This window comes from Siphateles boraxobius, unplaced genomic scaffold, assembly GCF_051911475.1.
Source record: "Siphateles boraxobius isolate OS27281-9 unplaced genomic scaffold, OSU_SipBor_1 44, whole genome shotgun sequence".
Classification (NCBI taxonomy): Eukaryota; Metazoa; Chordata; class Actinopteri; order Cypriniformes; family Leuciscidae; genus Siphateles; species Siphateles boraxobius.
The window spans coordinates 45001-67500 of record NW_027509075.1 but is presented as its reverse complement, the minus strand read 5'-3'; the positions used below and the strand labels follow the sequence as shown (position 1 = coordinate 67500).

The 22500-nt window shown below is 48.4% G+C and overlaps 1 protein-coding gene across 1 annotated transcript in view; it reads right to left on the bottom strand.

Annotated features, from left to right (window-relative positions):
- adam10b (ADAM metallopeptidase domain 10b) overlaps positions 1–22500 on the bottom strand; it is a 58251-nt gene that overhangs the window by 8825 nt on the left and 26926 nt on the right. The window contains exons 5-11 of the mRNA XM_077200162.1: positions 19003–19091; positions 15238–15375; positions 12864–12956; positions 5877–6060; positions 5640–5803; positions 4194–4377; positions 3894–4044 (exon numbers count right to left, since the gene is read on the bottom strand). Coding sequence (XP_077056277.1) covers positions 3894–4044; positions 4194–4377; positions 5640–5803; positions 5877–6060; positions 12864–12956; positions 15238–15375; positions 19003–19091 — 1003 coding nt within the window. The remainder of the gene's footprint in view (positions 1–3893; positions 4045–4193; positions 4378–5639; positions 5804–5876; positions 6061–12863; positions 12957–15237; positions 15376–19002; positions 19092–22500) is intronic.

Below are 22500 nucleotides of genomic sequence, written 5' to 3'. Positions count from 1 at the left end.
AGCAGGCGATGCGCCCCACACAGGGAGCAGGCGATGCGCCCCACACAGGGAGCAGGTGATGCGCCCCACACAGGGAGCAGGCGATGCACCCCACACAGGGAGCAGGCGATGCGCCCCACACAGGGAGCAGGCGATGCACCCCACACAGGGAGCAGGCGATGCGCCCCACACAGGGAGCAGGTGATGCACCCCACACAGGGAGCAGGCGATGCGCCCCACACAGGGAGCAGGCGATGCACCCCACACAGGGAGCAGGCGATGCGCCCCACACAGGGAGCAGGCGATGCACCCCACACAGGGAGCAGGCGATGCGCCCCACACAGGGAGCAGGTGATCCCGACACAGGGAGCAGGCGATCCCGACACAGGGAGCAGGCGATCCCGACACAGGGAGCAGGCGATGCACCCCACACAGGGAGTATGCGAGTATATGAGTATATTTTTTTTTTTAAGAAATTGAAGAAGAACTGGACAGCCAGGGCTGATAAAAGAGTGAAATATAACATCAACCTTCTGAAGAAACCCAAATTAGGTAATACTCGGTAGATGGCAGCCAGTAAAAGAGGAACTCAGATCAGTATTCCAGGAAGTACTCGGAGTCGGAAAACACCTGCGTAAAGAGTGGATTACAGTGGCGACCTCGACCAAGATGGAGGATAGGAAGAAGAAGAAAACGGCAGTCAATAGCAGTAGGACTAGAGCAGCAAAAGCCCAGGCTCAAATAGACTATGCAAAAGCAAACAAAGCAGTGAAGAGGAGTATCAAGAAGGACAAGGTAGACTATGTGAGTGGACTGGCAGCTGAAGCAGAGCAGGCAGCATACAACGGCAATATGAAACAAATGTATGACATCGAGCAGCAGATGAAGAGATGGGCCGAGCACTTCGACCAACTGCTGAACAGACCAGCTCCACCAAACATCGACCCAGCCTTCTCAGACTTACCCATCAACTGCAACGAGTAAATCAAGAAAGCCAGATCTTGGAAGTGCAGATCTTTGTGGTAGTAGCAAATATTCTGAGAGGTTTGACCCAACCCTAACCCGGTTGAAGACTGCGAAGGAGGCTGGGCCTGATGACATCCCAGCAGAGGCCCTGAAAGCAGACTTGGATGCATCAGTAAAGATGCAGTATCCTCTCTTTGAGATGATCTGGGAAGAAGAGGAGATTCCGACAACTGGAAAGAGGGATACCTGGTAAAGATCCCTAAAAAAGGTGACCTCAGCAATTTTGCCAACTACAGAGGCATCACACCTCTGTCTGTACCAGGGAAGGTTTTCCATCGGATCCTCCTGGAGAGAATGAAAGACATTGCTGACACACAGCTTCGAGATCACACAATCAGGCTTCGGCAGAATAGATCATGCACGGACCAGATTGCAACACCGCATCAAAGTCGAACAGTCCCTCGAGTGGAATTCCTCCGTTTATCAACTTTGTCGACTATGAGAAGACATTTGACAGCTCGGATTGAGAGACCCTTTGGAAGCTCCTTTGACAATACAGCATCCCAGTTAAGTTGGTCAACCTGATGAGAAAATCTTATGATGGAATGTCTTGCAGAGTCATCCATGCAGGGCAGCTCACTAACATCTTCCAGCTGAAAACTGGTGTGAGACAAGGATGCCTGCTGTCGGCCCTTGACTGGGTTATGAAGGAAGCCATAACAGAGCGGAAAAACTTAATCCAGTGGAGCTCGAGGACTTGGACTTTTCTGATGACCTTGCACTTCTCTCCCACAACAAACAGCAGATGCAAGAGAAAACAGGTGTAGTGTCAACTATCTCATCTCAGATTGGCCTCAACATAAACAGAGATAAGACCAAGATCCTAAAGATAAAATCCTCAACCAAGGACCAAGTCATGCTGAATGGAAGTCCCCTGTAAGAAGTCCTTCACCTACCTGGACAGTGTCATTGACCAACAGGGCGGCACAGACGCAGACGTCAAGGCAAGAGCGGCCTACGTACAGCTCAGGAGCATCTGGAGCTCAAGAGACCTGTCCTGACAACAAAGATGCACCTATTTAACTCCAACGTGAAGGCAGTGCTGCTGTTTCCTGGAAGACGACCAAGATGACCATCAGGAAGGTTCAAACCTTCATCAACAGCTGTCTTACAAGAATACTTCAGATCCGATGGCCTGACACCATCAGCAATATCAACCTTTGGGAAAGGACTGACCAACTCTCTGCAGAGGAAGATCAGGAAGAGAAGATGGGGCTGGATAGGGCACACTCTTCGTAAATCATCAACCAACATCAACAGGCAGGCGTTGAAGTGGATCCCGCAAGGGAAGCGGAGAAGGGGCCGTCCGAGAAACACCTGGCGACGTACCTCAGACATCACCAAGATGGGCTACACCTGGAGCCAGCTGGAAAGAATGGCCAAAGATAGAATAATCTGGAGATCTGTGGTTGGCGGCCCATACCCTGGCAAGGGTGGCGGGCATAATTAAGTAAGAAATGCTCTGTAATAAGTGTTATGACTGTATACCGTATCTCTTAAATGTCTGTCTATCTCGCTGCTGAAACTGCTCTCTCCGTGGAAGCTTTGCGTTTATAGACCTCATAAAATATTTAAACTCAGATCAATATTTCGTGTCTAATTATTTACTTATGTGCAAGTAGCCATGTAACAAGCGGGATAATGTACATCCAGCCGGTTGTTATCTCAGAATAAACCCCCTTCAGGTGTGTGTGAGTCCTTCAGACTGATGGAAGACCTGATCAAGTCAAGTCAAGTCATCCTCATTTATATAGCGCTTTTAACAATGTAGATTGTTTCAAAGCAGCTTTACAGAGATAAAGATATAATTTAAGGTAACAGAGATTGGTTTGGTTTTATAGTGGCTCTTGAAAAATGTTTTTTCCAGCTAAAGTTAGTTTTGATTGATTCACTTCCATCTAAATGATAGTTTGTTATTAAATTAGGGGCCGCTAAGACGACACCGTTCTCTCTAAACAGACTTTAAACGTGAACCTGTGATAGACGCTGATGGCGTTCACATGCGCATTAAGATTTGATTCTATAGTTATGTGATCACCCTGTCAGGTTTATTCTGAGATAACTACCGGCTGGATGTACATTATCCCTTACGTAACATCACCTAATGAGGAGAAATATTCTAAAGCACTTACTAATCTCAGTTAAAGTTAATGGTGGGCGAAAGAGAAACTTTTTTGATTCAGTTGCTTCGCAGTAAGATTCACCTGATTCAACTGAGTAAATGCAGCGAAAACCTGTGCATAAAAACACCAATTTCAAATGGTTTATTGAAAGTGTAATCACTTAACAAATCATCTAAAACAACGAAATATGAAGTGTCTGTATAACATGTTATTTTATAAGATTGTAGGGCTTGTTTTGGTTGATTGGAGAGCTTGATTAATCAGACCAATATTTTACAACTATTGTAAAAATATTTTACTATTATACAAATGAGTCATTTAAAATGTCTACAAATTAATAAAACTGATCTGAGATCAGTTGAAAACTATTTTGAAGCCTCGTTTACTGAAATCACATGACATGATGTTTGATACGCGCTCCAAATCACTGATTCAAATCACTGATTCAATTCAAAGGATTCACTATAGTTTTGAAGCTTCAGGAAAGCAGCAGCCACTATTGCTCACTGTTAGTTAATGCATGAACTAATGGAACCTCATTGTAAAGTGTCACTGGAACTGAATAAAAGCCTTAAGAATGAAAATTTTTGCAGTGTGACTGTTGTGATATAAATTAAGCACACTTTGTTCTGTACAGTGTAAAGAACAGGAGGGTGTTATTTGTTGTTATTTTACACTCATGACATTATGAATGAGAATCACTGAGAGTAACGAGAAACTGTCTGGAGAATCACAGTTAAGGGAATGAGGAGAAAGTGTTTGTACCTGCAGACTTTGTTGGGTTTGAGTTTGCACTTCCTGTTGTCGGGTTGATTAGCATCGTAGCAGCAGTCGTCTTTACACTGATCACTGTATCCACAGTCACACTCCTCACCCGGCTCCACCAGCCCGTTCCCACAGATCGGCTGCCCAGACTCTGCCACACACACAAACACACGCGCACACACAAACGCACGCACGCATACACGCACGCACGCATGCATAAATTCACGCACACACACACACACACATCAGTTGCGCTCAGACCTGAAGGACTCGTTCCATCAGTGGCTGTGATTGGCTCACCCACGAAGCAGCTGCCCCTCTTCTTCTCCAGCACCTGACTGATGTTCTTGATGCTGCACACTGAGAACTTGTTGTTGTTCAGCTTGTCTCCGGATGTGGCGCGGGCGTACATGATGTAGTTCCCGCGCTCCTTCTTATCCTGGCTCTTGGACTCGCCCGGAGTGCACTCCGACCCGGAGTCATGCTGAGGGAAGAAGATCATCACCACCATCACTAGGGCTGCAACATTATGACAAAAATCATAATTGTCGATTATTCCCTTGAATTTGTAACTGCAATTATTATTTACGATTATCACAATTTACATTAAATTATGTTTTGAATAGCTTTATACCAGAGATTCTCCACTCGTTTGGCCATGTCACCCACATTTCCCCATTATCATCAAGACCGACGCACTTTAAAGATTTATAAATTATTGATTTTTTTTATTGGTTATGGGAACAACAATGAATACACAATACTTACATCTGCTAATGAAACATGGAAACTGCTCCTGATGAATAATGAAGATTATACCTGCATGCTAATCCTTCTCAGCGCACACATGACGCACCAGTAACGTGATTTATTGATATTTTACAGTTATTTTCTGACTTACTAATTTACAACATAACGATGTTCCATGCTCGTAGATTCTTTTGCGCTTTATATACAGTGGAGCGATAAACAGTGCACGCCGCTGCATTAGCACGTTCAGTTGAAGAGTTTTCGCTACTAGCGCAGTCTAACGGCTGACAGGAAAGTCAGTTTTTCTGCGGTTAGAGACTCTTTATTTCAGCGCACACTTACACCGTGTCCTAACTACACACGCCGCACGACAGAAGGCGTCTTTTCCATGTTAATCAGAGTTTTTGTCCTGACCAGCCGCAACATTTGTTTTAGAAAAGGTTTCTATTTTACTGCGACGTCGCACTGGAACAACAAACACAAAGTGTTGCAATGATAATCTCAGGTACTGTTTATGTGCTTTACTTAATGTTAAAAGCGTGTAATGTGACTGAATCTCATTTAGTGCTCCAGCTTTGTAGCTGTAAAAACAACAATGGATAATTCACCTCAGATCTTGAAATTAAACAAATGGAAACAAGAACGTTCAAACTCTTAACATGTGTGTGTCGGTTACGTGTGTGTGTGTGTCGGTCACTTGTATGTGTGTCGGTCACGTGTGTGTGTGTCGGTCACGTGTGTGTGTGTCGGTCACGTGTGTGTGTTTGTGTCGGTCACGTGTGTGTGTGTGTCGGTCACTTGTATGTGTGTCGGTCACGTGTGTGTGTGTCAGTCACGTGTGTGTGTGTGTCAGTCACGTGTGTGTGTTTGTGTCAGTCACGTGTGAGTGTTTGTGTCGGTCACGTGTGTGTGTGTGTCGGTCACGTGTATGTGTGTCGGTCACGTGTGTGTGTATCGGTCACGCGTGTGTGTCATCACGTGCGTGCGTCCACTCACCGGCGAGCCGAAGTTGTGTCCCACCTCGTGTGCGAATGTGATGTGTGAGACTTTGGGAGGCACATGAGATGCGTAGTTCTGCACCGTGATGATCCCGGTGTTCAGAGACTTCTTCTTCCCGTCGGAATACAGCTTACTCTTCTCACAGATGCCTCCAGAACTCCCTGAGGACACACACACACACATCAGCACACACACACACACACACAGAGTTCTCCTGCAGAAGCGCTGGTTTACCGGCGGGAGCCCCGACCCAGGCCAGACCCAGAACGCCGTCGTCGAAGTCCCGGTCCGTGAACACGTAGGCCAGGCAGTAGTCGTCGTGGTTCTGCTCCGAGTTCAGCTCCAGGAACTTCTCCACGCCGATGTTAGCGAAGCGGAACGGGTTCGACCGGTCCCGCTCGTCACTGGTGGTGTTTATCTGAGACCAGCAGCGCAACAAACCAGTCAGAACCAGATTCTACAACAGGTTCCCTTCCTCATCCTTCCCTCGGGTCATTTTCACTTGGAAAATATTTTTGAATTATTATTTATTTAAAAATTGAGTGGTCATCAGAAGGGTCCAGGACCTTTGTCGCACTTGAACCATGAATACACAAAAAAATTAAATGGATTGAGGGGTTAAAATGTAACAAATCCTTCCCTCGGGTCAATCTGACCCCTTAGGAATGCTTCAGTTCACATATTACTGTTCCACAAGAGGTCGGACAGACTCCCAATGTCAGATATTTTGAGCTGAATTGAAAAGGTTATGCATGAAATTGTGAGTTATTTTGAATTTAAGTTGAAAGAATGTAAGGAATGTGCTTAAATTACTAATTACCATTTATTTATTATTTATTGAACAAATCTAGTAATTTAAAGGAAAATAAAATAAGTTTTCACACCGAGTGTGTCGAGCGTGTCGGTCGAGCGTGTCGGTTGAGTGTGTCGGTTGAGTGTGTGGGTCGAGCGTGTCGGTCGAGTGTGTCGGTCGAGTGTGTTGAGCGTGTCGGTCGAGCGTGTCGGTCGAGTGTGTCGGTCGAGTGTGTCGGTCGAGCGTGTCGGTTGAGTGTGTCGGTTGAGTGTGATGGTCGAGTGTGTCGGTCGAGTGTGTCGGTCGAGTGTGATGGTCGAGTGTGACGGTCGAGTGTGTCGGTCGAGTGTGTCGGTCTAGTGTGACGGTCGAGTGTGTCTGTCGAGTGTGTCGGTCGAGTGTGATGGTCGAGTGTGTCTGTCGAGTGTGTCTGTCGAGTGTGTCGGTCGAGTGTGATGGTCGAGTGTGTCGGTTGAGTGTGTCGGTCGAGTGTGTTGAGCGTGTCGGTCGAGCGTGTCGGTCGAGTGTGTCGGTCAAGTGTATTGAGCGTGTCGGTCGAGCGTGTCGGTCGAGTGTGTCGGTCGAGTGTGTCGGTCGAGCGTGTCGGTTGAGTGTGTCGGTTGAGTGTGATGGTCGAGTGTGTCGGTCGAGTGTGTCGGTCGAGTGTGATGGTCGAGTGTGACGGTCGAGTGTGTCGGTCGAGTGTGTCGGTCTAGTGTGACGGTCGAGTGTGTCTGTCGAGTGTGTCGGTCGAGTGTGATGGTCGAGTGTGTCTGTCGAGTGTGTCTGTCGAGTGTGTCGGTCGAGTGTGATGGTCGAGTGTGTCGGTCGAGTGTGATGGTCGAGTGTGACGGTCGAGTGTGTCTGTCGAGTGTGTCGGTCGAGTGTGATGGTCGAGTGTGTCGGTTGAGTGTGTCTGTCGAGTGTGTCGGTCGAGTGTGACGGTCGAGTGTGTCGGTCGAGTGTGTCGGTCGAGTGTGTCGGTCGAGTGTGTTGGTCGGTCTAGTGTGACGGTCGAGTGTGTCTGTCGAGTGTGTCGGTCGAGTGTGTCGGTCGAGTGTGTCGGTCGAGTGTGACGGTCGAGTGTGTCTGTCGAGTGTGTCGGTCGAGTGTGATGGTCGAGTGTGTCTGTCGAGTGTGTCGGTCGAGTGTGTTGGTCTAGTGTGTCGGTCGAGTGTGATGGTCGAGTGTGTCTGTCGAGTGTGTCGGTCGAGTGTGATGGTCGAGTGTGACGGTCGAGTGTGTCGGTCGAGTGTGTCGGTCTAGTGTGACGGTCGAGTGTGTCTGTCGAGTGTGTCGGTCGAGTGTGATGGTCGAGTGTGACGGTCGAGTGTGTCGGTCGAGTGTGTTGGTCTAGTGTGTTGGTCGGTCGTGTCGGTTGAGTGTGTCGGTCGAGTGTGTTGGTCTAGTGTGTTGGTCGGTCGTGTCGGTTGAGTGTGTCGGTTGAGTGTGTCGGTTGAGTGTGTCGGTCAGGCGTGTCGGTCAGGCGTGTCGATCGAGTGTGTCGGTGGAGTGTGTCGAGTGTGTCGGTCGAGTGTGTTGGTCGGTCGTGTCAGTCGAGCGTGTCGGTCGAGCGTGTCGGTCGGTCGAGTCTGTCGGTCGAGTGTGTTGGTCGGTCGTGTCAGTCGAGCGTGTCGGTCGAGCGTGTCGGTCGGTCGAGTGTGTCGGTCGAGTGTGTTGGTCGGTCGAGTGTGTTGGTCGGTCGAGTGTGTCGGTTGAGTGTGTCGAGTGTGTCGGTCGAGTGTGTTGGTTGGTCGAGTGTGTTGGTCGATCGTGTCGGTCGAGTGTGTCGGTCGAGTGTGTTGGTCGGTCGTGTCGGTCGAGTGTGTCGGTAGAGTGTGTCGGTCGAGTGTGTCGGTCGAGTGTGTCGGTCGAGTGTGTTGGTCGGTCGAGTGTGTTGGTCGGTCGAGTGTGTTGGTCGGTCGTGTCGGTTGAGTGTGTCGGCTGAGTGTGTCGAGTGTGTCAGTCGAGCTTATCGGTCGAGTGTGTTGGTCGGTCGTGTCGGTCGAGTGTGTCGGAGTGTGTTGGTCGAGTGTGTCGGTCGAGTGTGTCGGTCGAGCGTGTCGAGTGTAATGGTCGAGTGTGTCGGTCGAGTGTGTCAGTCGAGTGTGTTGGTCGGTCGAGTGTGTCGGTCGAGTGTGTCGGTCGAGTGTGTTGGTCGGTCGAGTGTGTCGGTCGGTCGAGTGTGTCGGTCGAGTGTGTCGGTCGAGTGTGTCGGTCGATCGTGCGTCGGTTGAGTGTGTCGAGTGTGTCGGTCGAGTGTGTTGGTCGGTCGAGTGTGTTGGTCGAGTGTGTTGGTCGAGTGTGTTGGTCGAGTGTGTCGGTCGAGTGTGTCGGTCGAGTGTGTCGGTCGAGTGTGTCGGTCGAGTGTGTCAGTCGAGTGTGTTGGTCGGTCGTGTCGGTCGAGTGTGTCGGTTGAGTGTGTCGAGTGTGTCGGTCGAGTGTGTTGGTCGGTCGAGTGTGTTGGTCGAGTGTGTCGGTTGAGTGTGTCGGTCGAGTGTGTTGGTCGGTCGAGTGTGTTGGTCGAGTGTGTCGGTCGAGTGTGTCGGTCGGTCGTGTCGGTCGAGTGTGTCGGTCGAGTGTGTCGGTCGAGTGTGTTCGTCGAGTGTGTTGGTCGGTCGTGTCGGTCGAGTGTGTCGGTCGAGTGTGTCGGTCGAGTGTGTTGGTCGGTCGTGTCGGTCGAGTGTGTCGGTCGAGTGTGTCGGTCGGTCGAGTGTGTCGGTCGAGTGTGTCGGTCGAGTGTGTCGGTCGAGTGTGTCGGTCGAGTGTGTCGGTCGGTCGTGTCGGTTGAGTGTGTCGGCTGAGTGTGTCGAGTGTGTCGGTCGAGTGTGTCGGTCAGGCGTGTCGATCGAGTGTGTCGGTCGAGTGTGTTGGTCGGTCGTGTCGGTCGAGTGTGTCGAGTGTGTTGGTCGAGTGTGTCGGTCGAGCGTGTCGAGTGTAATGGTCGAGTGTGTCGGTCGAGTGTGTTGGTCGGTCGTGTCGGTCGAGTGTGTCGGTCGAGCGTGCCGAGTGTAATGATCGAGTGTGTCGGTTGAGTGTGTCGGTTGAGTGTGTCGAGTGTGTCGGTTGAGTGTGTCGAGTGTGTCGGTCGAGTGTGTTGGTCGGTCGTGTCGGTTGAGTGTGTCGGTCGAGCTTGTCGGTCGAGTGTGTTGGTCGGTCGTGTCGGTTGAGTGTGTCGAGTGTTCCGGTTGAGTGTGTCGGTCGAGTGTGTCGGTCGAGCTTGTCGGTCGAGTGTGTTGGTCGGTCGTGTCGGTCGAGTGTGTCGGTCGAGTGTGTCGGTCGAGCGTGTCGAGTGTAATGGTCGAGTGTGTCGGTCGAGTGTGTCGGTCGAGCGTGTCGAGTGTAATGGTCGAGTGTGTCGGTTGAGTGTGTCGGTTGAGTGTGTCGAGTGTGTCGGTTGAGTGTGTCGAGTGTGTCGGTCGAGTGTGTTGGTCGGTCGTGTCGGTTGAGTGTGTCGGTCGAGCTTGTCGGTCGAGTGTGTTGGTCGGTCGTGTCGGTTGAGTGTGTCGAGTGTTCCGGTTGAGTGTGTCGAGTGTGTCGGTCGAGCTTGTCGGTCGAGTGTGTTGGTCGGTCGTGTCGGTCGAGTGTGTCGGTCGAGTGTGTCGGTCGAGCGTGTCGAGTGTAATGGTCGAGTGTGTCGGTCGAGTGTGTCGGTCGAGCGTGTCGAGTGTAATGGTCGAGTGTGTCGGTCAGGCGTGTCGATCGAGTGTGTCGGTCGAGTGTGTTGGTCGGTCGTGTCGGTTGAGTGTGTCGAGTGTGTCGGTCGAGTGTGTTGGTCGGTCGTGTCGGTTGAGTGTGTCGAGTGTGTCGGTCGAGCTTGTCGGTCGAGTGTGTTGGTCGGTCGTGTCGGTTGAGTGTGTCGAGTGTTCCGGTTGAATGTGTCGAGTGTGTCGGTCGAGCTTGTCGGTCGAGTGTGTTGGTCGGTCGTGTCGGTCGAGTGTGTCGGTCGAGTGTGTCGGTCGAGCGTGTCGAGTGTAATGGTCGAGTGTGTCGGTCGAGTGTGTCGGTCGAGCGTGTCGAGTGTAATGGTCGAGTGTGTCGGTCAGGCGTGTCGATCGAGTGTGTCGGTCGAGTGTGTTGGTCGGTCGTGTCGGTTGAGTGTGTCGAGTGTGTCGGTCGAGTGTGTTGGTCGGTCGTGTCGGTTGAGTGTGTCGAGTGTGTCGGTCGAGCTTGTCGGTCGAGTGTGTCGGTCGAGCTTGTCGGTCGAGTGTAATGGTCGAGTGTGTCGGTCAGGCGTGTCGATCGAGTGTGTCGGTCGAGTGTGTCGGTCAGGCGTGTCGATCGAGTGTGTTGGTCGGTCGTGTCGGTTCAGTGTGTCGAGTGTGTCGGTCGAGCTTGTCGGTCGAGTGTGTTGGTCGAGCGTGTCGAGTGTAATGGTCGAGTGTGTCGGTCAGGCGTGTCGATCGAGTGTGTCGGTCGAGTGTGTCGGTCAGGCGTGTCGACCGAGTGTGTCGGTCGAGTGTATCGGTCAGACGTGTCGATCGAGTGTGTCGGTCGAGTGTGTCGGTCAGGCGTGTCGATCGAGTGTGTCGGTCGAGTGTGTCGGTCGGTCGTGTCGGTTGAGTGTGTCGAGTGTGTCGGTCGAGTCGGTTGAGTGTGTCGAGTGTGTCGGTCGAGCTTGTCGGTCGAGTGTGTTGGTCGGTCGTGTCGGTCGAGTGTGTTGGTCGAGTGTGTCGGTCGAGCGTGTCGAGTGTGTCGGTCGAGTGTGTCGGTCGAGCGTGTCGAGTGTAGGGGTCGAGTGTGTCGGTCAGGCGTGTCGATCGAGTGTGTCGGTCGAGTGTGTTGGTCGGTCGTGTCGGTCGAGTGTGTCGAGTGTGTTGGTCGAGTGTGTCGGTCGAGCGTGTCGAGTGTAATGGTCGAGTGTGTCGGTCGAGCGTGTCGAGTGTAATGGTCGAGTGTGTCGGTCGAGCGTGTCGAGTGTAATGGTCGAGTGTGCCGGTCGAGTGTGTCGGTCGAGCGTGTCGAGTGTAATGGTCGAGTGTGTCGGTCGAGTGTAATGGTCGAGTGTGTCGGTCGAGTGTGTCGGTCAGGCGTGTCGATCGAGTGTGTCGGTCGAGTGTGTCGGTCGAGTGTGTCGGTCGAGTGTGTCGGTCGAGTGTGTCGGTCGAGTGTGTCGGTCGAGTGTGTTGGTCGGTCGTGTCGGTTGAGTGTGTCGAGTGTGTCGGTCGAGTGTGTCGGTCGAGCGTGTCGAGTGTGTCGGTCGAGTGTGTCGGTCGTGTCGGTTGAGTGTGTCGGTCGAGTGTGTCGGTCGAGCGTGTCGAGTGTGTCGGTTGAGTGTGTCGAGTGTGTTGGTCGGTCGTGTCGGTTGAGTGTGTCGAGTCTGTTGGTCGGTCGTGTCGAGTGTAATGGTCGAGTGTGTCGGTCGAGCGTGTCGAGTGTAATGGTCGAGTGTGTTGGTCGGTCGTGTCGGTTGAGTGTGTCGGTTGAGTGTGTCGAGTGTGTCGGTCGGTCGTGTCGGTTGAGTGTGTCGGTTGAGTGTGTCGAGTGTGTCGGTCGGTCGTGTCGGTTGAGTGTGTCGGTCGGTCGTGTCGGTCGAGTGTGTCGGTTGAGTGTGTCGAGTGTGTCGGTTGAGTGTGTCGGTCGGTCGTGTCGGTTGAGTGTGTCGGTCGAGCTTGTCGGTCGAGTGTGTTGGTCGGTCGTGTCGGTTGAGTGTGTCGGTTGAGTGTGTCGAGTGTGTCGGTCGAGCTTATCGGTCGAGTGTGTTGGTCGGTCGTGTCGGTTGAGTGTGTCGGTCGAGTGTGCCGGTCGAGTGTGTTGGTCGGTCGTGTCGGTTGAGTGTGTCGGTTGAGTGTGTCGAGTGTGTCGGTCGAGCTTGTCGGTCGAGTGTGTTGGTAGGTCGTGTCGGTTGAGTGTGTCGAGTGTGTTGGTCGAGCTTGTCGGTCGAGTGTGTTGGTCGGTCGTGTCGGTTGAGTGTGTCGGTTGAGTGTGTTGGTCGGTCGTGTCGGTTGAGTGTGTCGGTTGAGTGTGTCGAGTGTGTCGGTCGGTCGTGTCGGTTGAGTGTGTCGGTTGAGTGTGTCGGTCGAGCTTGTCGGTCGAGTGTGTTGGTCGGTCGTGTCGGTTGAGTGTGTCGGTTGAGTGTGTCGAGTGTGTCGGTCGAGCTTGTCGGTCGAGTGTGTTGGTCGGTCGTGTCGGTTGAGTGTGTCGGTTGAGTGTGTCGAGTGTGTCGGTCGAGCTTGTCGGTCGAGTGTGTTGGTCGGTCGTGTCGGTTGAGTGTGTCGAGTGTGTCGGTCGAGCTTGTCGGTCGAGTGTGTTGGTCGGTCGTGTCGGTTGAGTGTGTCGGTTGAGTGTGTCGAGTGTGTCGGTCGAGCTTGTCGGTCGAGTGTGTTGGTCGGTCGTGTCGGTTGAGTGTGTCGAGTGTGTCGGTCGAGCTTGTCGGTCGAGTGTGTTGGTCGGTCGTGTCGGTTGAGTGTGTCGAGCGTGTGACTGACCCGGATCCTCTTGACCATGAAGCTGATGTTGCGGATGCCCATGAAGTCTGTGCCCTGGTAGATGGCGTCGATAGCCTTAACATGACTTGAGATCTGAGACACACAGAACAACATCATCATCACCCTCTTCATCATCTCATAGTCATCATCCTCATCATCATCACCCTCATCTTCATCACCCTCTTCATCATCATCATCACCCTCTTCATCATCATCACCCTCTTCATCATCATCAACCTCTTCATCATCATCAACCTCTTCATCATCTCATAGTCATCATCCTCATCATCATCACCCTCATCTTCATCACCCTCTTCATCATCACCCTCTTCATCATCATCACCCTCTTCATCATCATCACCCTCTTCATCATCATCAACCTCTTCATCATCATCATCACCCTCATCATCATCATCCTCATCGTCATCACCCACTTCATCATTATCACCTTTATCATCATCACCCACTTCATCATCATCACCCTCTTCATCACCCTCTTCATCATCATCACCCTCTTCATCATCATCATCTTCACCCTCATCATCATCATCACCCTCTTCATCATCCTCATCATCATCACCCTCATCATCATTATCATCACCTTTATCATCATCACCCACTTCATCATCATCACCCTCTTCATCACCCTCTTCATCATCATCATCATCATCTTCACCCTCATCATCATCATCACCCTCTTCATCATCACCATCCTCATCACCCTTATCATCATCACCCTCTTCATCATCATCACCCACTTCATCATCATCACCCTCTTCATCATCATCATCACCCTCTTCATCATCATTATCATCACCCTTATCATCATCATCACCCTCTTCATCATCATCACCCTTCATCATCATCACCCTCTTCATCATCATCACCCTCTTCATCATCATCCTCATCATCATCATTATCATCACCCTTATCATCATCACCCTCTTCATCATCATCACCCACTTCATCATCATCACCCTCTTCATCATCATCACTCTCTTCATCATTACCCTCTTCATCATCATTATCATCACCCTCTTCATCATCATCATCACCCTCATCATCACCCTCTTCATCATCATCATCACCCTCTTCATCATCACCCTCATCATCATTATCATCACCCTTATCATCATCATCACCCTCTTCATCATCATCACCCACTTCATCATCATCACCCTTCATCATCATCACCCTCTTCATCATCATCACCCTCTTCATCATCATCACCCTCTTCATCATCATCCTCATCATCATCACCCTCTTCATCATCATCACCCTCCTCATCATCATCATCACCCACTTCATCATCATCACCCTCTTCATCATCTTCACCCTCATCATCACCCTCTTCATCATCTTCACCCTCTTCATCATCATCACCCTCTTCATCATCATCCTCATCATCATCACCCTCATCATCATTATCATCACCCTTATCATCATCACCCTCTTCATCATCATCACCCACTTCATCATCATCACCCTCTTCATCATCACCCTCTTCATTATCATCACCCTCATCATCATTATCATCACCCTTCATCATCTCATCACCCTGTTCATCATCTCATCATCATCACCCTCATCATCATCATCACCCTCTTCATCATCCCCCTCTTCATCATCATCATCCCCCTCTTCATCATCATCATCCCCCTCTTCATCATCATCATCATCACCCACTTCATCATCATCATCACCCTCTTCATCATCATCATCACCCTCTTCATCATCATCACCCTCTTCATCATCATCACCCTCATCATCATCACCCTCTTCATCATCTTCACCCTCTTCATCATCATCCTCCCTCTTCATCATCATTATCACCCTCTTCATCATCATCATCACCCTCTTCATCATCATCACCCTCTTCATCATCATCATCCTCTTCATCATCATCATCCTCTTCATCAGCCTCATCATCATCACCCTCTCCATCATCATCGCCCTCTTCATCTTCACCCTCATCATCATCATCCTCTTCATCATCATCCTCATCATCCTCATCATCACCCTCTTCATCATCATCACCCTCTTCATCATCATCATCACCCACTTCATCATCATCACCCTCTTCATCATCATCATCATCATCACCCTCATCATCACCCTCTTCATCATCATCATCACCATCATCACCCTCATCATCATCACCCTCATCATCATCACCCTTCATCATCATCACCCTCGCGCCCTCTTCATCACCATCATCACCCTGTTCATCATCATGATCACCCTCATCATCATCACCCTCTTCATCATCATCACCCTCTTCATCATCATCATCACCCTCTTCATCATCATCATCATCACCCTGTTCACCACCCTCTTCATCATCACCCTTGTTCTGTGGTTAGACCCGCTGTACCTGAGCGATGACGGCCTCTCTGGTCTTGTAGTATTTGAAGAACAGGTGATCGGTCTGGATGAAGAGCTGGCAGGTGTTCTTCTCCACCTGAGTCATCCTCCTCTTCCTCAGCAGCTGATCCTGCGCTGACGCCTTCTCCTGCAGAGTCCAGTCATTTATACAGCGCTCTAACAATATAGACAGCTTTACAGTGATAATAGATTACAGAAACAGAGATTTTTTAGGCTTTACAGCAGATCTAGAATAAAGTTATTGTCCAGATAAAGTTAGTTTTGATTGACTCACTTCCGTTGTAAAGATTATGAGTTATTAACTTAGTTTTTGTGTGAATCTGTGAGGATGAGAGCGCTTCAGTGTTCGTGAATCTGTAAGCATGAGAGCGCTTCAGTGTTTGTGAATCTGTGAGGATGAGAGCGCTTCAGTGTTTGTGAATCTGTGAGGATGAGAGCGCTTCAGTGTTTGTGTGAATCTGTAAGGATGAGAGCGCTTCAGTGTTTGTGAATCTGTGAGGATGAGAGCGCTTCAGTGTTTGTGAATCTGTGAGGATGAGAGCGCTTCAGTGTTTGTGAATCTGTGAGGATGAGAGCGCTTCAGTGTTTGTGAATCTGTGAGGATGAGAGCGCTTCAGTGTTTGTGTGAATCTGTGAGGATGAGAGCGCTTCAGTGTTTGTGAATCTGTAAGCATGAGAGCGCTTCAGTGTTCGTGAATCTGTGAGGATGAGAGCGCTTCAGTGTTTGTGAATCTGTGAGGATGAGAGCGCTTCAGTGTTTGTGAATCTGTGAGGATGAGAGCGCTTCAGTGTTTGCGAATCTGTGAGGATGAGAGCGCTTCAGTGTTTGTGTGAATCTGTGAGGATGAGAGTGCTTCAGTGTTTGTGTGAATCTGTGAGGATGAGAGCGCTTCAGTGTTTGGGAATCTGTGAGGATGAGAGCGCTTCAGTGTTTGTGAATCTGTGAGGATGAGAGCGCTTCAGTGTTTGTGAATCTGTGAGGATGAGAGCGCTTCAGTGTTTGTGAATCTGTGAGGATGAGAGCGCTTCAGTGTTTGTGAATCTGTGAGGATGAGAGCGCTTCAGTGTTTGTGTGAATCTGTGAGGATGAGAGCGCTTCAGTGTTTGTGAATCTGTGAGGATGAGAGCGCTTCAGTGTTTGTGAATCTGTGAGGATGAGAGCGCTTCAGTGTTTGTGTGAATCTGTGAGGATGAGAGCGCTTCAGTGTTTGTGAATCTGTGAGGATGAGAGCGCTTCAGTGTTTGTGAATCTGCGAGGATGAGAGCGCTTCAGTGTTTGGGAATCTGTAAGGATGAGAGCGCTTCAGTGTTCGTGAATCTGTGAGGATGAGAGCGCTTCAGTGTTTGTGTGAATCTGTGAGGATGAGAGTGCTTCAGTGTTTGTGAATCTGTGAGGATGAGAGCGCTTCAGTGTTTGTGTGAATCTGTGAGGATGAGAGCGCTTCAGTGTTTGTGAATCTGTGAGGATGAGAGCGCTTCAGTGTTTGTGAATCTGCGAGGATGAGAGCGCTTCAGTGTTTGTGAATCTGTGAGGATGAGAGCGCTTCAGTGTTTGTGAATCTGTGAGGATGAGAGCGCTTCAGTGTTTGGGAATCTGTAAGGATGAGAGCGCTTCAGTGTTTGTGAATCTGTGAGGATGAGAGCGCTTCAGTGTTTGTGAATCTGTGAGGATGAGAGCGCTTCAGTGTTTGTGTGAATCTGTGAGGATGAGAGCGCTTCAGTGTTTGTGAATCTGTGAGGATGAGAGCGCTTCAGTGTTTGTGAATCTGCGAGGATGAGAGCGCTTCAGTGTTTGTGAATCTGTAAGGATGAGAGCGCTTCAGTGTTTGTGAATCTGTGAGGAAGAGAGCACTTCAGTGTTTGTGTGAATCTGTGAGGATGAGAGCGCTTCAGTGTTTGTGAATCTGTGAGGATGAGAGCGCTTCAGTGTTTGTGAATCTGTGAGGATGAGAGCGCTTCAGTGTTTGTGAATCTGTGAGGATGAGAGTGCTTCAGTGTTTGTGAATATGTGAGGATGAGAGCGCTTCAGTGTTTGTGAATCTGTGAGGAAGAGAGCGCTTCAGTGTTTGTGTGAATCTGTGAGGATGAGAGCGCTTCAGTGTTTGTGAATATGTGAGGATGAGAGCGCTTCAGTGTTTGTGAATCTGTGAGGATGAGAGCGCTTCAGTGTTTGTGAATCTGTGAGGAAGAGAGCGCTTCAGTGTTTGTGTGAATCTGTGAGGATGAGAGCGCTTCAGTGTTTGTGAATCTGTGAGGATGAGAGCGCTTCAGTGTTTGTGAATCTGTGAGGATGAGAGCGCTTCAGTGTTTGTGAATCTGTGAGGATGAGAGTGCTTCAGTGTTTGTGTGAATCTGTGAGGATGAGAGCGCTTCAGTGTTTGTGAATCTGCGAGGATGAGAGCGCTTCAGTGTTTGTGAATCTGTAAGGATGAGAGCGCTTCAGTGTTTGTGAATCTGTGAGGATGAGAGCGCTTCAGTGTTTGTGAATCTGCGAGGATGAGAGTGCTTCAGTGTTTGTGTGAATCTGTGAGGATGAGAGCGCTTCAGTGTTTGTGTGAATCTGTGAGGAAGAGAGCACTTCAGTATTTGTGTGAATCTGTGAGGATGAGAGCGCTTCAGTGTTTGTGAATCTGTGAGGAAGAGAGCGCTTCAGTGTTTGTGAATCTGTGAGGATGAGAGCGCTTCAGTGTTTGTGAATCTGCGAGGATGAGAGTGCTTCAGTGTTTGTGTGAATCTGTGAGGATGAGAGCGCTTCAGTGTTTGTGTGAATCTGTGAGGAAGAGAGCACTTCAGTATTTGTGTGAATCTGTGAGGATGAGAGCGCTTCAGTGTTTGTGAATCTGTGAGGAAGAGAGCGCTTCAGTGTTTGTGAATCTGTGAGGATGAGAGCGCTTCAGTGTTTGTGAATCTGCGAGGATGAGAGTGCTTCAGTGTTTGTGTGAATCTGTGAGGATGAGAGCGCTTCAGTGTTTGTGAATCTGTAAGGATGAGAGCGCTTCAGTGTTTGTGAATCTGTGAGGAAGAGAGCGCTTCAGTGTTTGTGAATCTGTGAGGATGAGAGCGCTTCAGTGTTTGTGAATCTGCGAGGATGAGAGTGCTTCAGTGTTTGTGTGAATCTGTGAGGATGAGAGCGCTTCAGTGTTTGTGTGAATCTGTGAGGAAGAGAGCACTTCAGTGTTTGTGTGAATCTGTGAGGATGAGAGCGCTTCAGTGTTTGTGTGAATCTGTGAGGAAGAGAGCGCTTCAGTGTTTGTGAATCTGTGAGGATGAGAGCGCTTCAGTGTTTGTGAATCTGTGAGGAAGAGAGCGCTTCAGTGTTTGTGAATCTGTAAGGATGAGAGCGCTTCAGTGTTTGTGAATCTGTAAGGATGAGAGCGCTTCAGTGTTTGTGAATCTGTGAGGAAGAGAGCGCTTCAGTGTTTGTGTGAATCTGTGAGGATGAGAGCGCTTTCAGTGTTTGTGTGAATCTGTGAGGATGAGAGCGTTTCAGTGTTTGTGAATCTGTAAGGATGAGAGCGCTTCAGTGTTTGTGAATCTGTGAGGAAGAGAGCGCTTCAGTATTTGTGTGAATCTGTGAGGATGAGAGCGCTTTCAGTGTTTGTGTGAATCTGTGAGGATGAGAGCGTTTCAGTGTTTGTGAATCTGTGAGGATGAGAGCGCTTCAGTGTTTGTGAATCTGTGAGGATGAGAGCGCTTCAGTGTTTGTGAATCTGTGAGGATGAGAGCGTCAGTAAAGAGTTTCTGCCGGTCTGACCTTCAGCGGATCCTCCTGGAATCTCTTCATCCGCTCGAACACGGACGCGTCCGCACAGCCGCCCTCCGGCCCGTACTTATGAGGATAATCTGACAGACACAGATCAGCACATGATCATTCACTAAACACATCCGTGAGCACAGCTGAGAACTAATCAAGGTAATGTGACCGCTGAACGCACGGTCGACCAATCAGAATCAAGCCTCGCAGAGAGACATGTAATCGTCAGGAGTTGTCTATGCCCGTTTCCATGGCTACTTTTCAAGGCGAGAAACAAGTTAACCTGTTAACCGTTGCCAGAGCGCTGGCGCACTGAAGCGTTTTTTTGTTTAAATAGTTCAAAGTTACTATCAGATTTAAAGTTCATCATTAAAAAGATAAAAGACTCAGGTTTCAGTGAAATAAGATGCAGGTCCCAGGCACTCAAAAAATGGATAAGGAGGAGAAGGAGAAGGTAAAAAAATCTTTATTTAAATATGGCTTATTTCATAATAAAAAAGTCACAAGCCAACATGTTTCGACCCACAAATGGTCTTCTTCAGGGCAAAGTAACATACACAATGAGAACGGCGGAAAATTATAAATAGCGTCCCACCTGTAATCAGAAAGCATACAATAAACCTAATAAGGTCCAATACAATCAATATAAAATCCCTTCCCTATCCCAAGAGCACCTATCACGGATATACTTCACCTGAGCGCCTGGTTGAATTCTCTTATAATTCATTGTTTTTGGACAGGTTGGGGAACTGTCCTCAACTTAGGCCTTGCTCCGCTACAGACTTCAGCGTTTGGTGAGTGATTTACCATGGAGACATACTCTTTTTCTACGGATGAAGGACGAAATATTATTGTTACAGACTCTTTACTCACGCATGTTGAGAATGTTTTGGACACTGATTGTTCAACTGAGAAATATGAACTGCGTAAACTTCTTGAGAAAGATATGAAGCTTAAATGGCATGTGGTATCACTTTCTGATTATTGGAGAGAAGGACGCATTCCTCGTGGGCTACGTCTGTCTAAATTTCCCTCTACTTACAGTGAGGATACCGTATTTAAATCGAAATGGGAGTCCATCTTAAACAAATGCTCAATGGACTTGATGTTACTGCTCATACAAGAGGGCAAGAAAGAGAGGGAACTCATCCAGTCCCGCATCAGAGACTTGGAGTCTTCCCTACCCACTCCTCTTGAACAACAGGTCCCTATTCAACAAACTATCCGAGAGGAAATACTCAAACTCGAGACGACCATCAAGGAGATGAAGGTGGGGAAGTTCCAACGCGACGCAGAGGACTACCAGAGAGGACAGGTTTATCGTTGGAATCGACCTCGTTTTCCCCGTGATCACCGCCAATTTCATCGTCAGTCAGATCGGCAATCACGCCCCGTCAACCTAAGGTGTCTTTCAACCTTACATCGAGTGAAGATGAGGGTCGTTCCCTGGAATCTGAGTCTGATCATTTTTTGGAGGACGATTGGCCGCGACTCCAGACCAATCATCGTGTTCCAAGAAAACACGTCGTGGCCGCCGAGGTAGAGGAACGACCTCGTCCATTAACACTGAGATCGTTACCGAGGAAGAAATACCCTCGTTGATTAACCTTTCTGATATGCCTCTTTCCAACGAGCAACTATGTGTACTGTGTAAGGGTATGCACCTACTCATACCACTGATCTATTTAGTATTAGAGTGGATTTATTCCGGTTCTATCGTAATTTACACTTAAAAGCGTTTTATCATAAGTCTGGATTCAACGTGACAATATACAATATACCTGTTTCTGAAAGTACTTCCAACATTGACTCATATCCTTTGTTTAGACCTAAATCCCTATTTTCTCCCATGATATCGAATCATTCTCTTGTCGCCTTTTGTAAGAAAGTTGACTTTGATGTGCAAACATTTTTTGATACTCGGTCTAGACTCGCACAAAAATCAAATTTGACGATTAGTGAACGCAAGGCTCTTAAGGAGCTTTCTATGATTGACGATAAATTTGAACCAGCGTCCAAATTTGTTGATTTTTTTATTAAGCCTTTTGTTAAGACTCTTCCTTCTTTCATTGAAGATACTGTGGATGTTTTAAACCGATTATCCTGTTTAGGTAATGTAGGATCCCAATATTTAATTAGCATGGATGTTGAGTCCTTATATACCAACATTGACCATGAGGAGGGTTTACATGCCTTGAAACACTTTATTTCTGATAGAGTTGACACCAAACCTCCTTCTCATTTTATTGTACAACTCACCGAGTTTATTATTCATAACAACATCTTTGTATTTATTGACAAATTGTACAAACAGAAGATTGGTGTTCCAATGGGTTGTTGTTTCTCACCTAATTATGCTTGTCTGTATTTGGGGTTATGGGAGAAGTTGCATGTCCTCAATTCGGTTAATCCTTTCTTTCATTGTATAACATGGTATGGCCGCTATATTGACGATTTACTATTTATTTTTAAGAGTACTGTCACTCAGGTTTTGGAGTTTCACCAATACCTTAATTCCATTAATAGGAACATTAAATTATCTTTAGAAAACTCCAAGACCACCATTGATTTTTTAGACTTAACTATTTCTATTGATCCAGAAGGAAAGTTACATACCACAATTTTTAGAAAAAAGACCTCCAGAAACACCATCCTTAGGGCTGATTCCTTTCATCCTCCTTATCTCATCGATAATGTAGCTTTCGGACAATTCCAGCGGTTACGTCGTATATGTGATGATGATGTTGATTTTGAAAAACAGGCAGACATTATGTCAGATCGTTTTATTAAAAGAGCCTATAAACCAGGCATTGTTGCTCATGCTCGTTCCAGAGCTAAATCCCTAGACCGGTCTGATACCTTGATTAAGAAGGGACGTAAGACAGTTGCTCGATCCCGCCCCTTCTTTGTCACACAATATAGTAGGGAGGCGAGACAGATTAAAAGGATAATTCAGGAGAATTGGGCTATTATCAACTCTGACCCTACTCTCCAACAGGTTTTTCCTCAACCACCTCTGTTTTCTTACAGAAGGGCTCCAACTCTTCGTGATAAATTGGTACATAGTTATCTTCCTCCTGAGAAGAAGGAAAGCTGGCTTAAAAGACCTATCGGTTTATATCGTTGCATGAATTGTCCCCATTGTAGCAATATTATTCCCTCGAAAACCTTTGTGGATTTTAAATCCAATAGAACATTCAAGATAAAAGATTTTATAAATTGTAACACTACATTTATTATTTATCGGTTGTCTTGTCCATGTAAGAATGTGTTTTATGTAGGTCGTACAAAAAGACGTCTACGTGATCGGTTAGCGGAGCATAAATATGCCATTCGTACCAGTAGCCCTGATTATCAGATGGCCCAACACTTCCTACATATGCACAATAGTAATGATTCTCTACTAAAGATAGAGGTTTTGGAGCATGTGAAACCTTTAGATAGAGGTGGTGATAGGATTCGTAAACTTAACCAGCGTGAGGCATTTTGGATTCATCA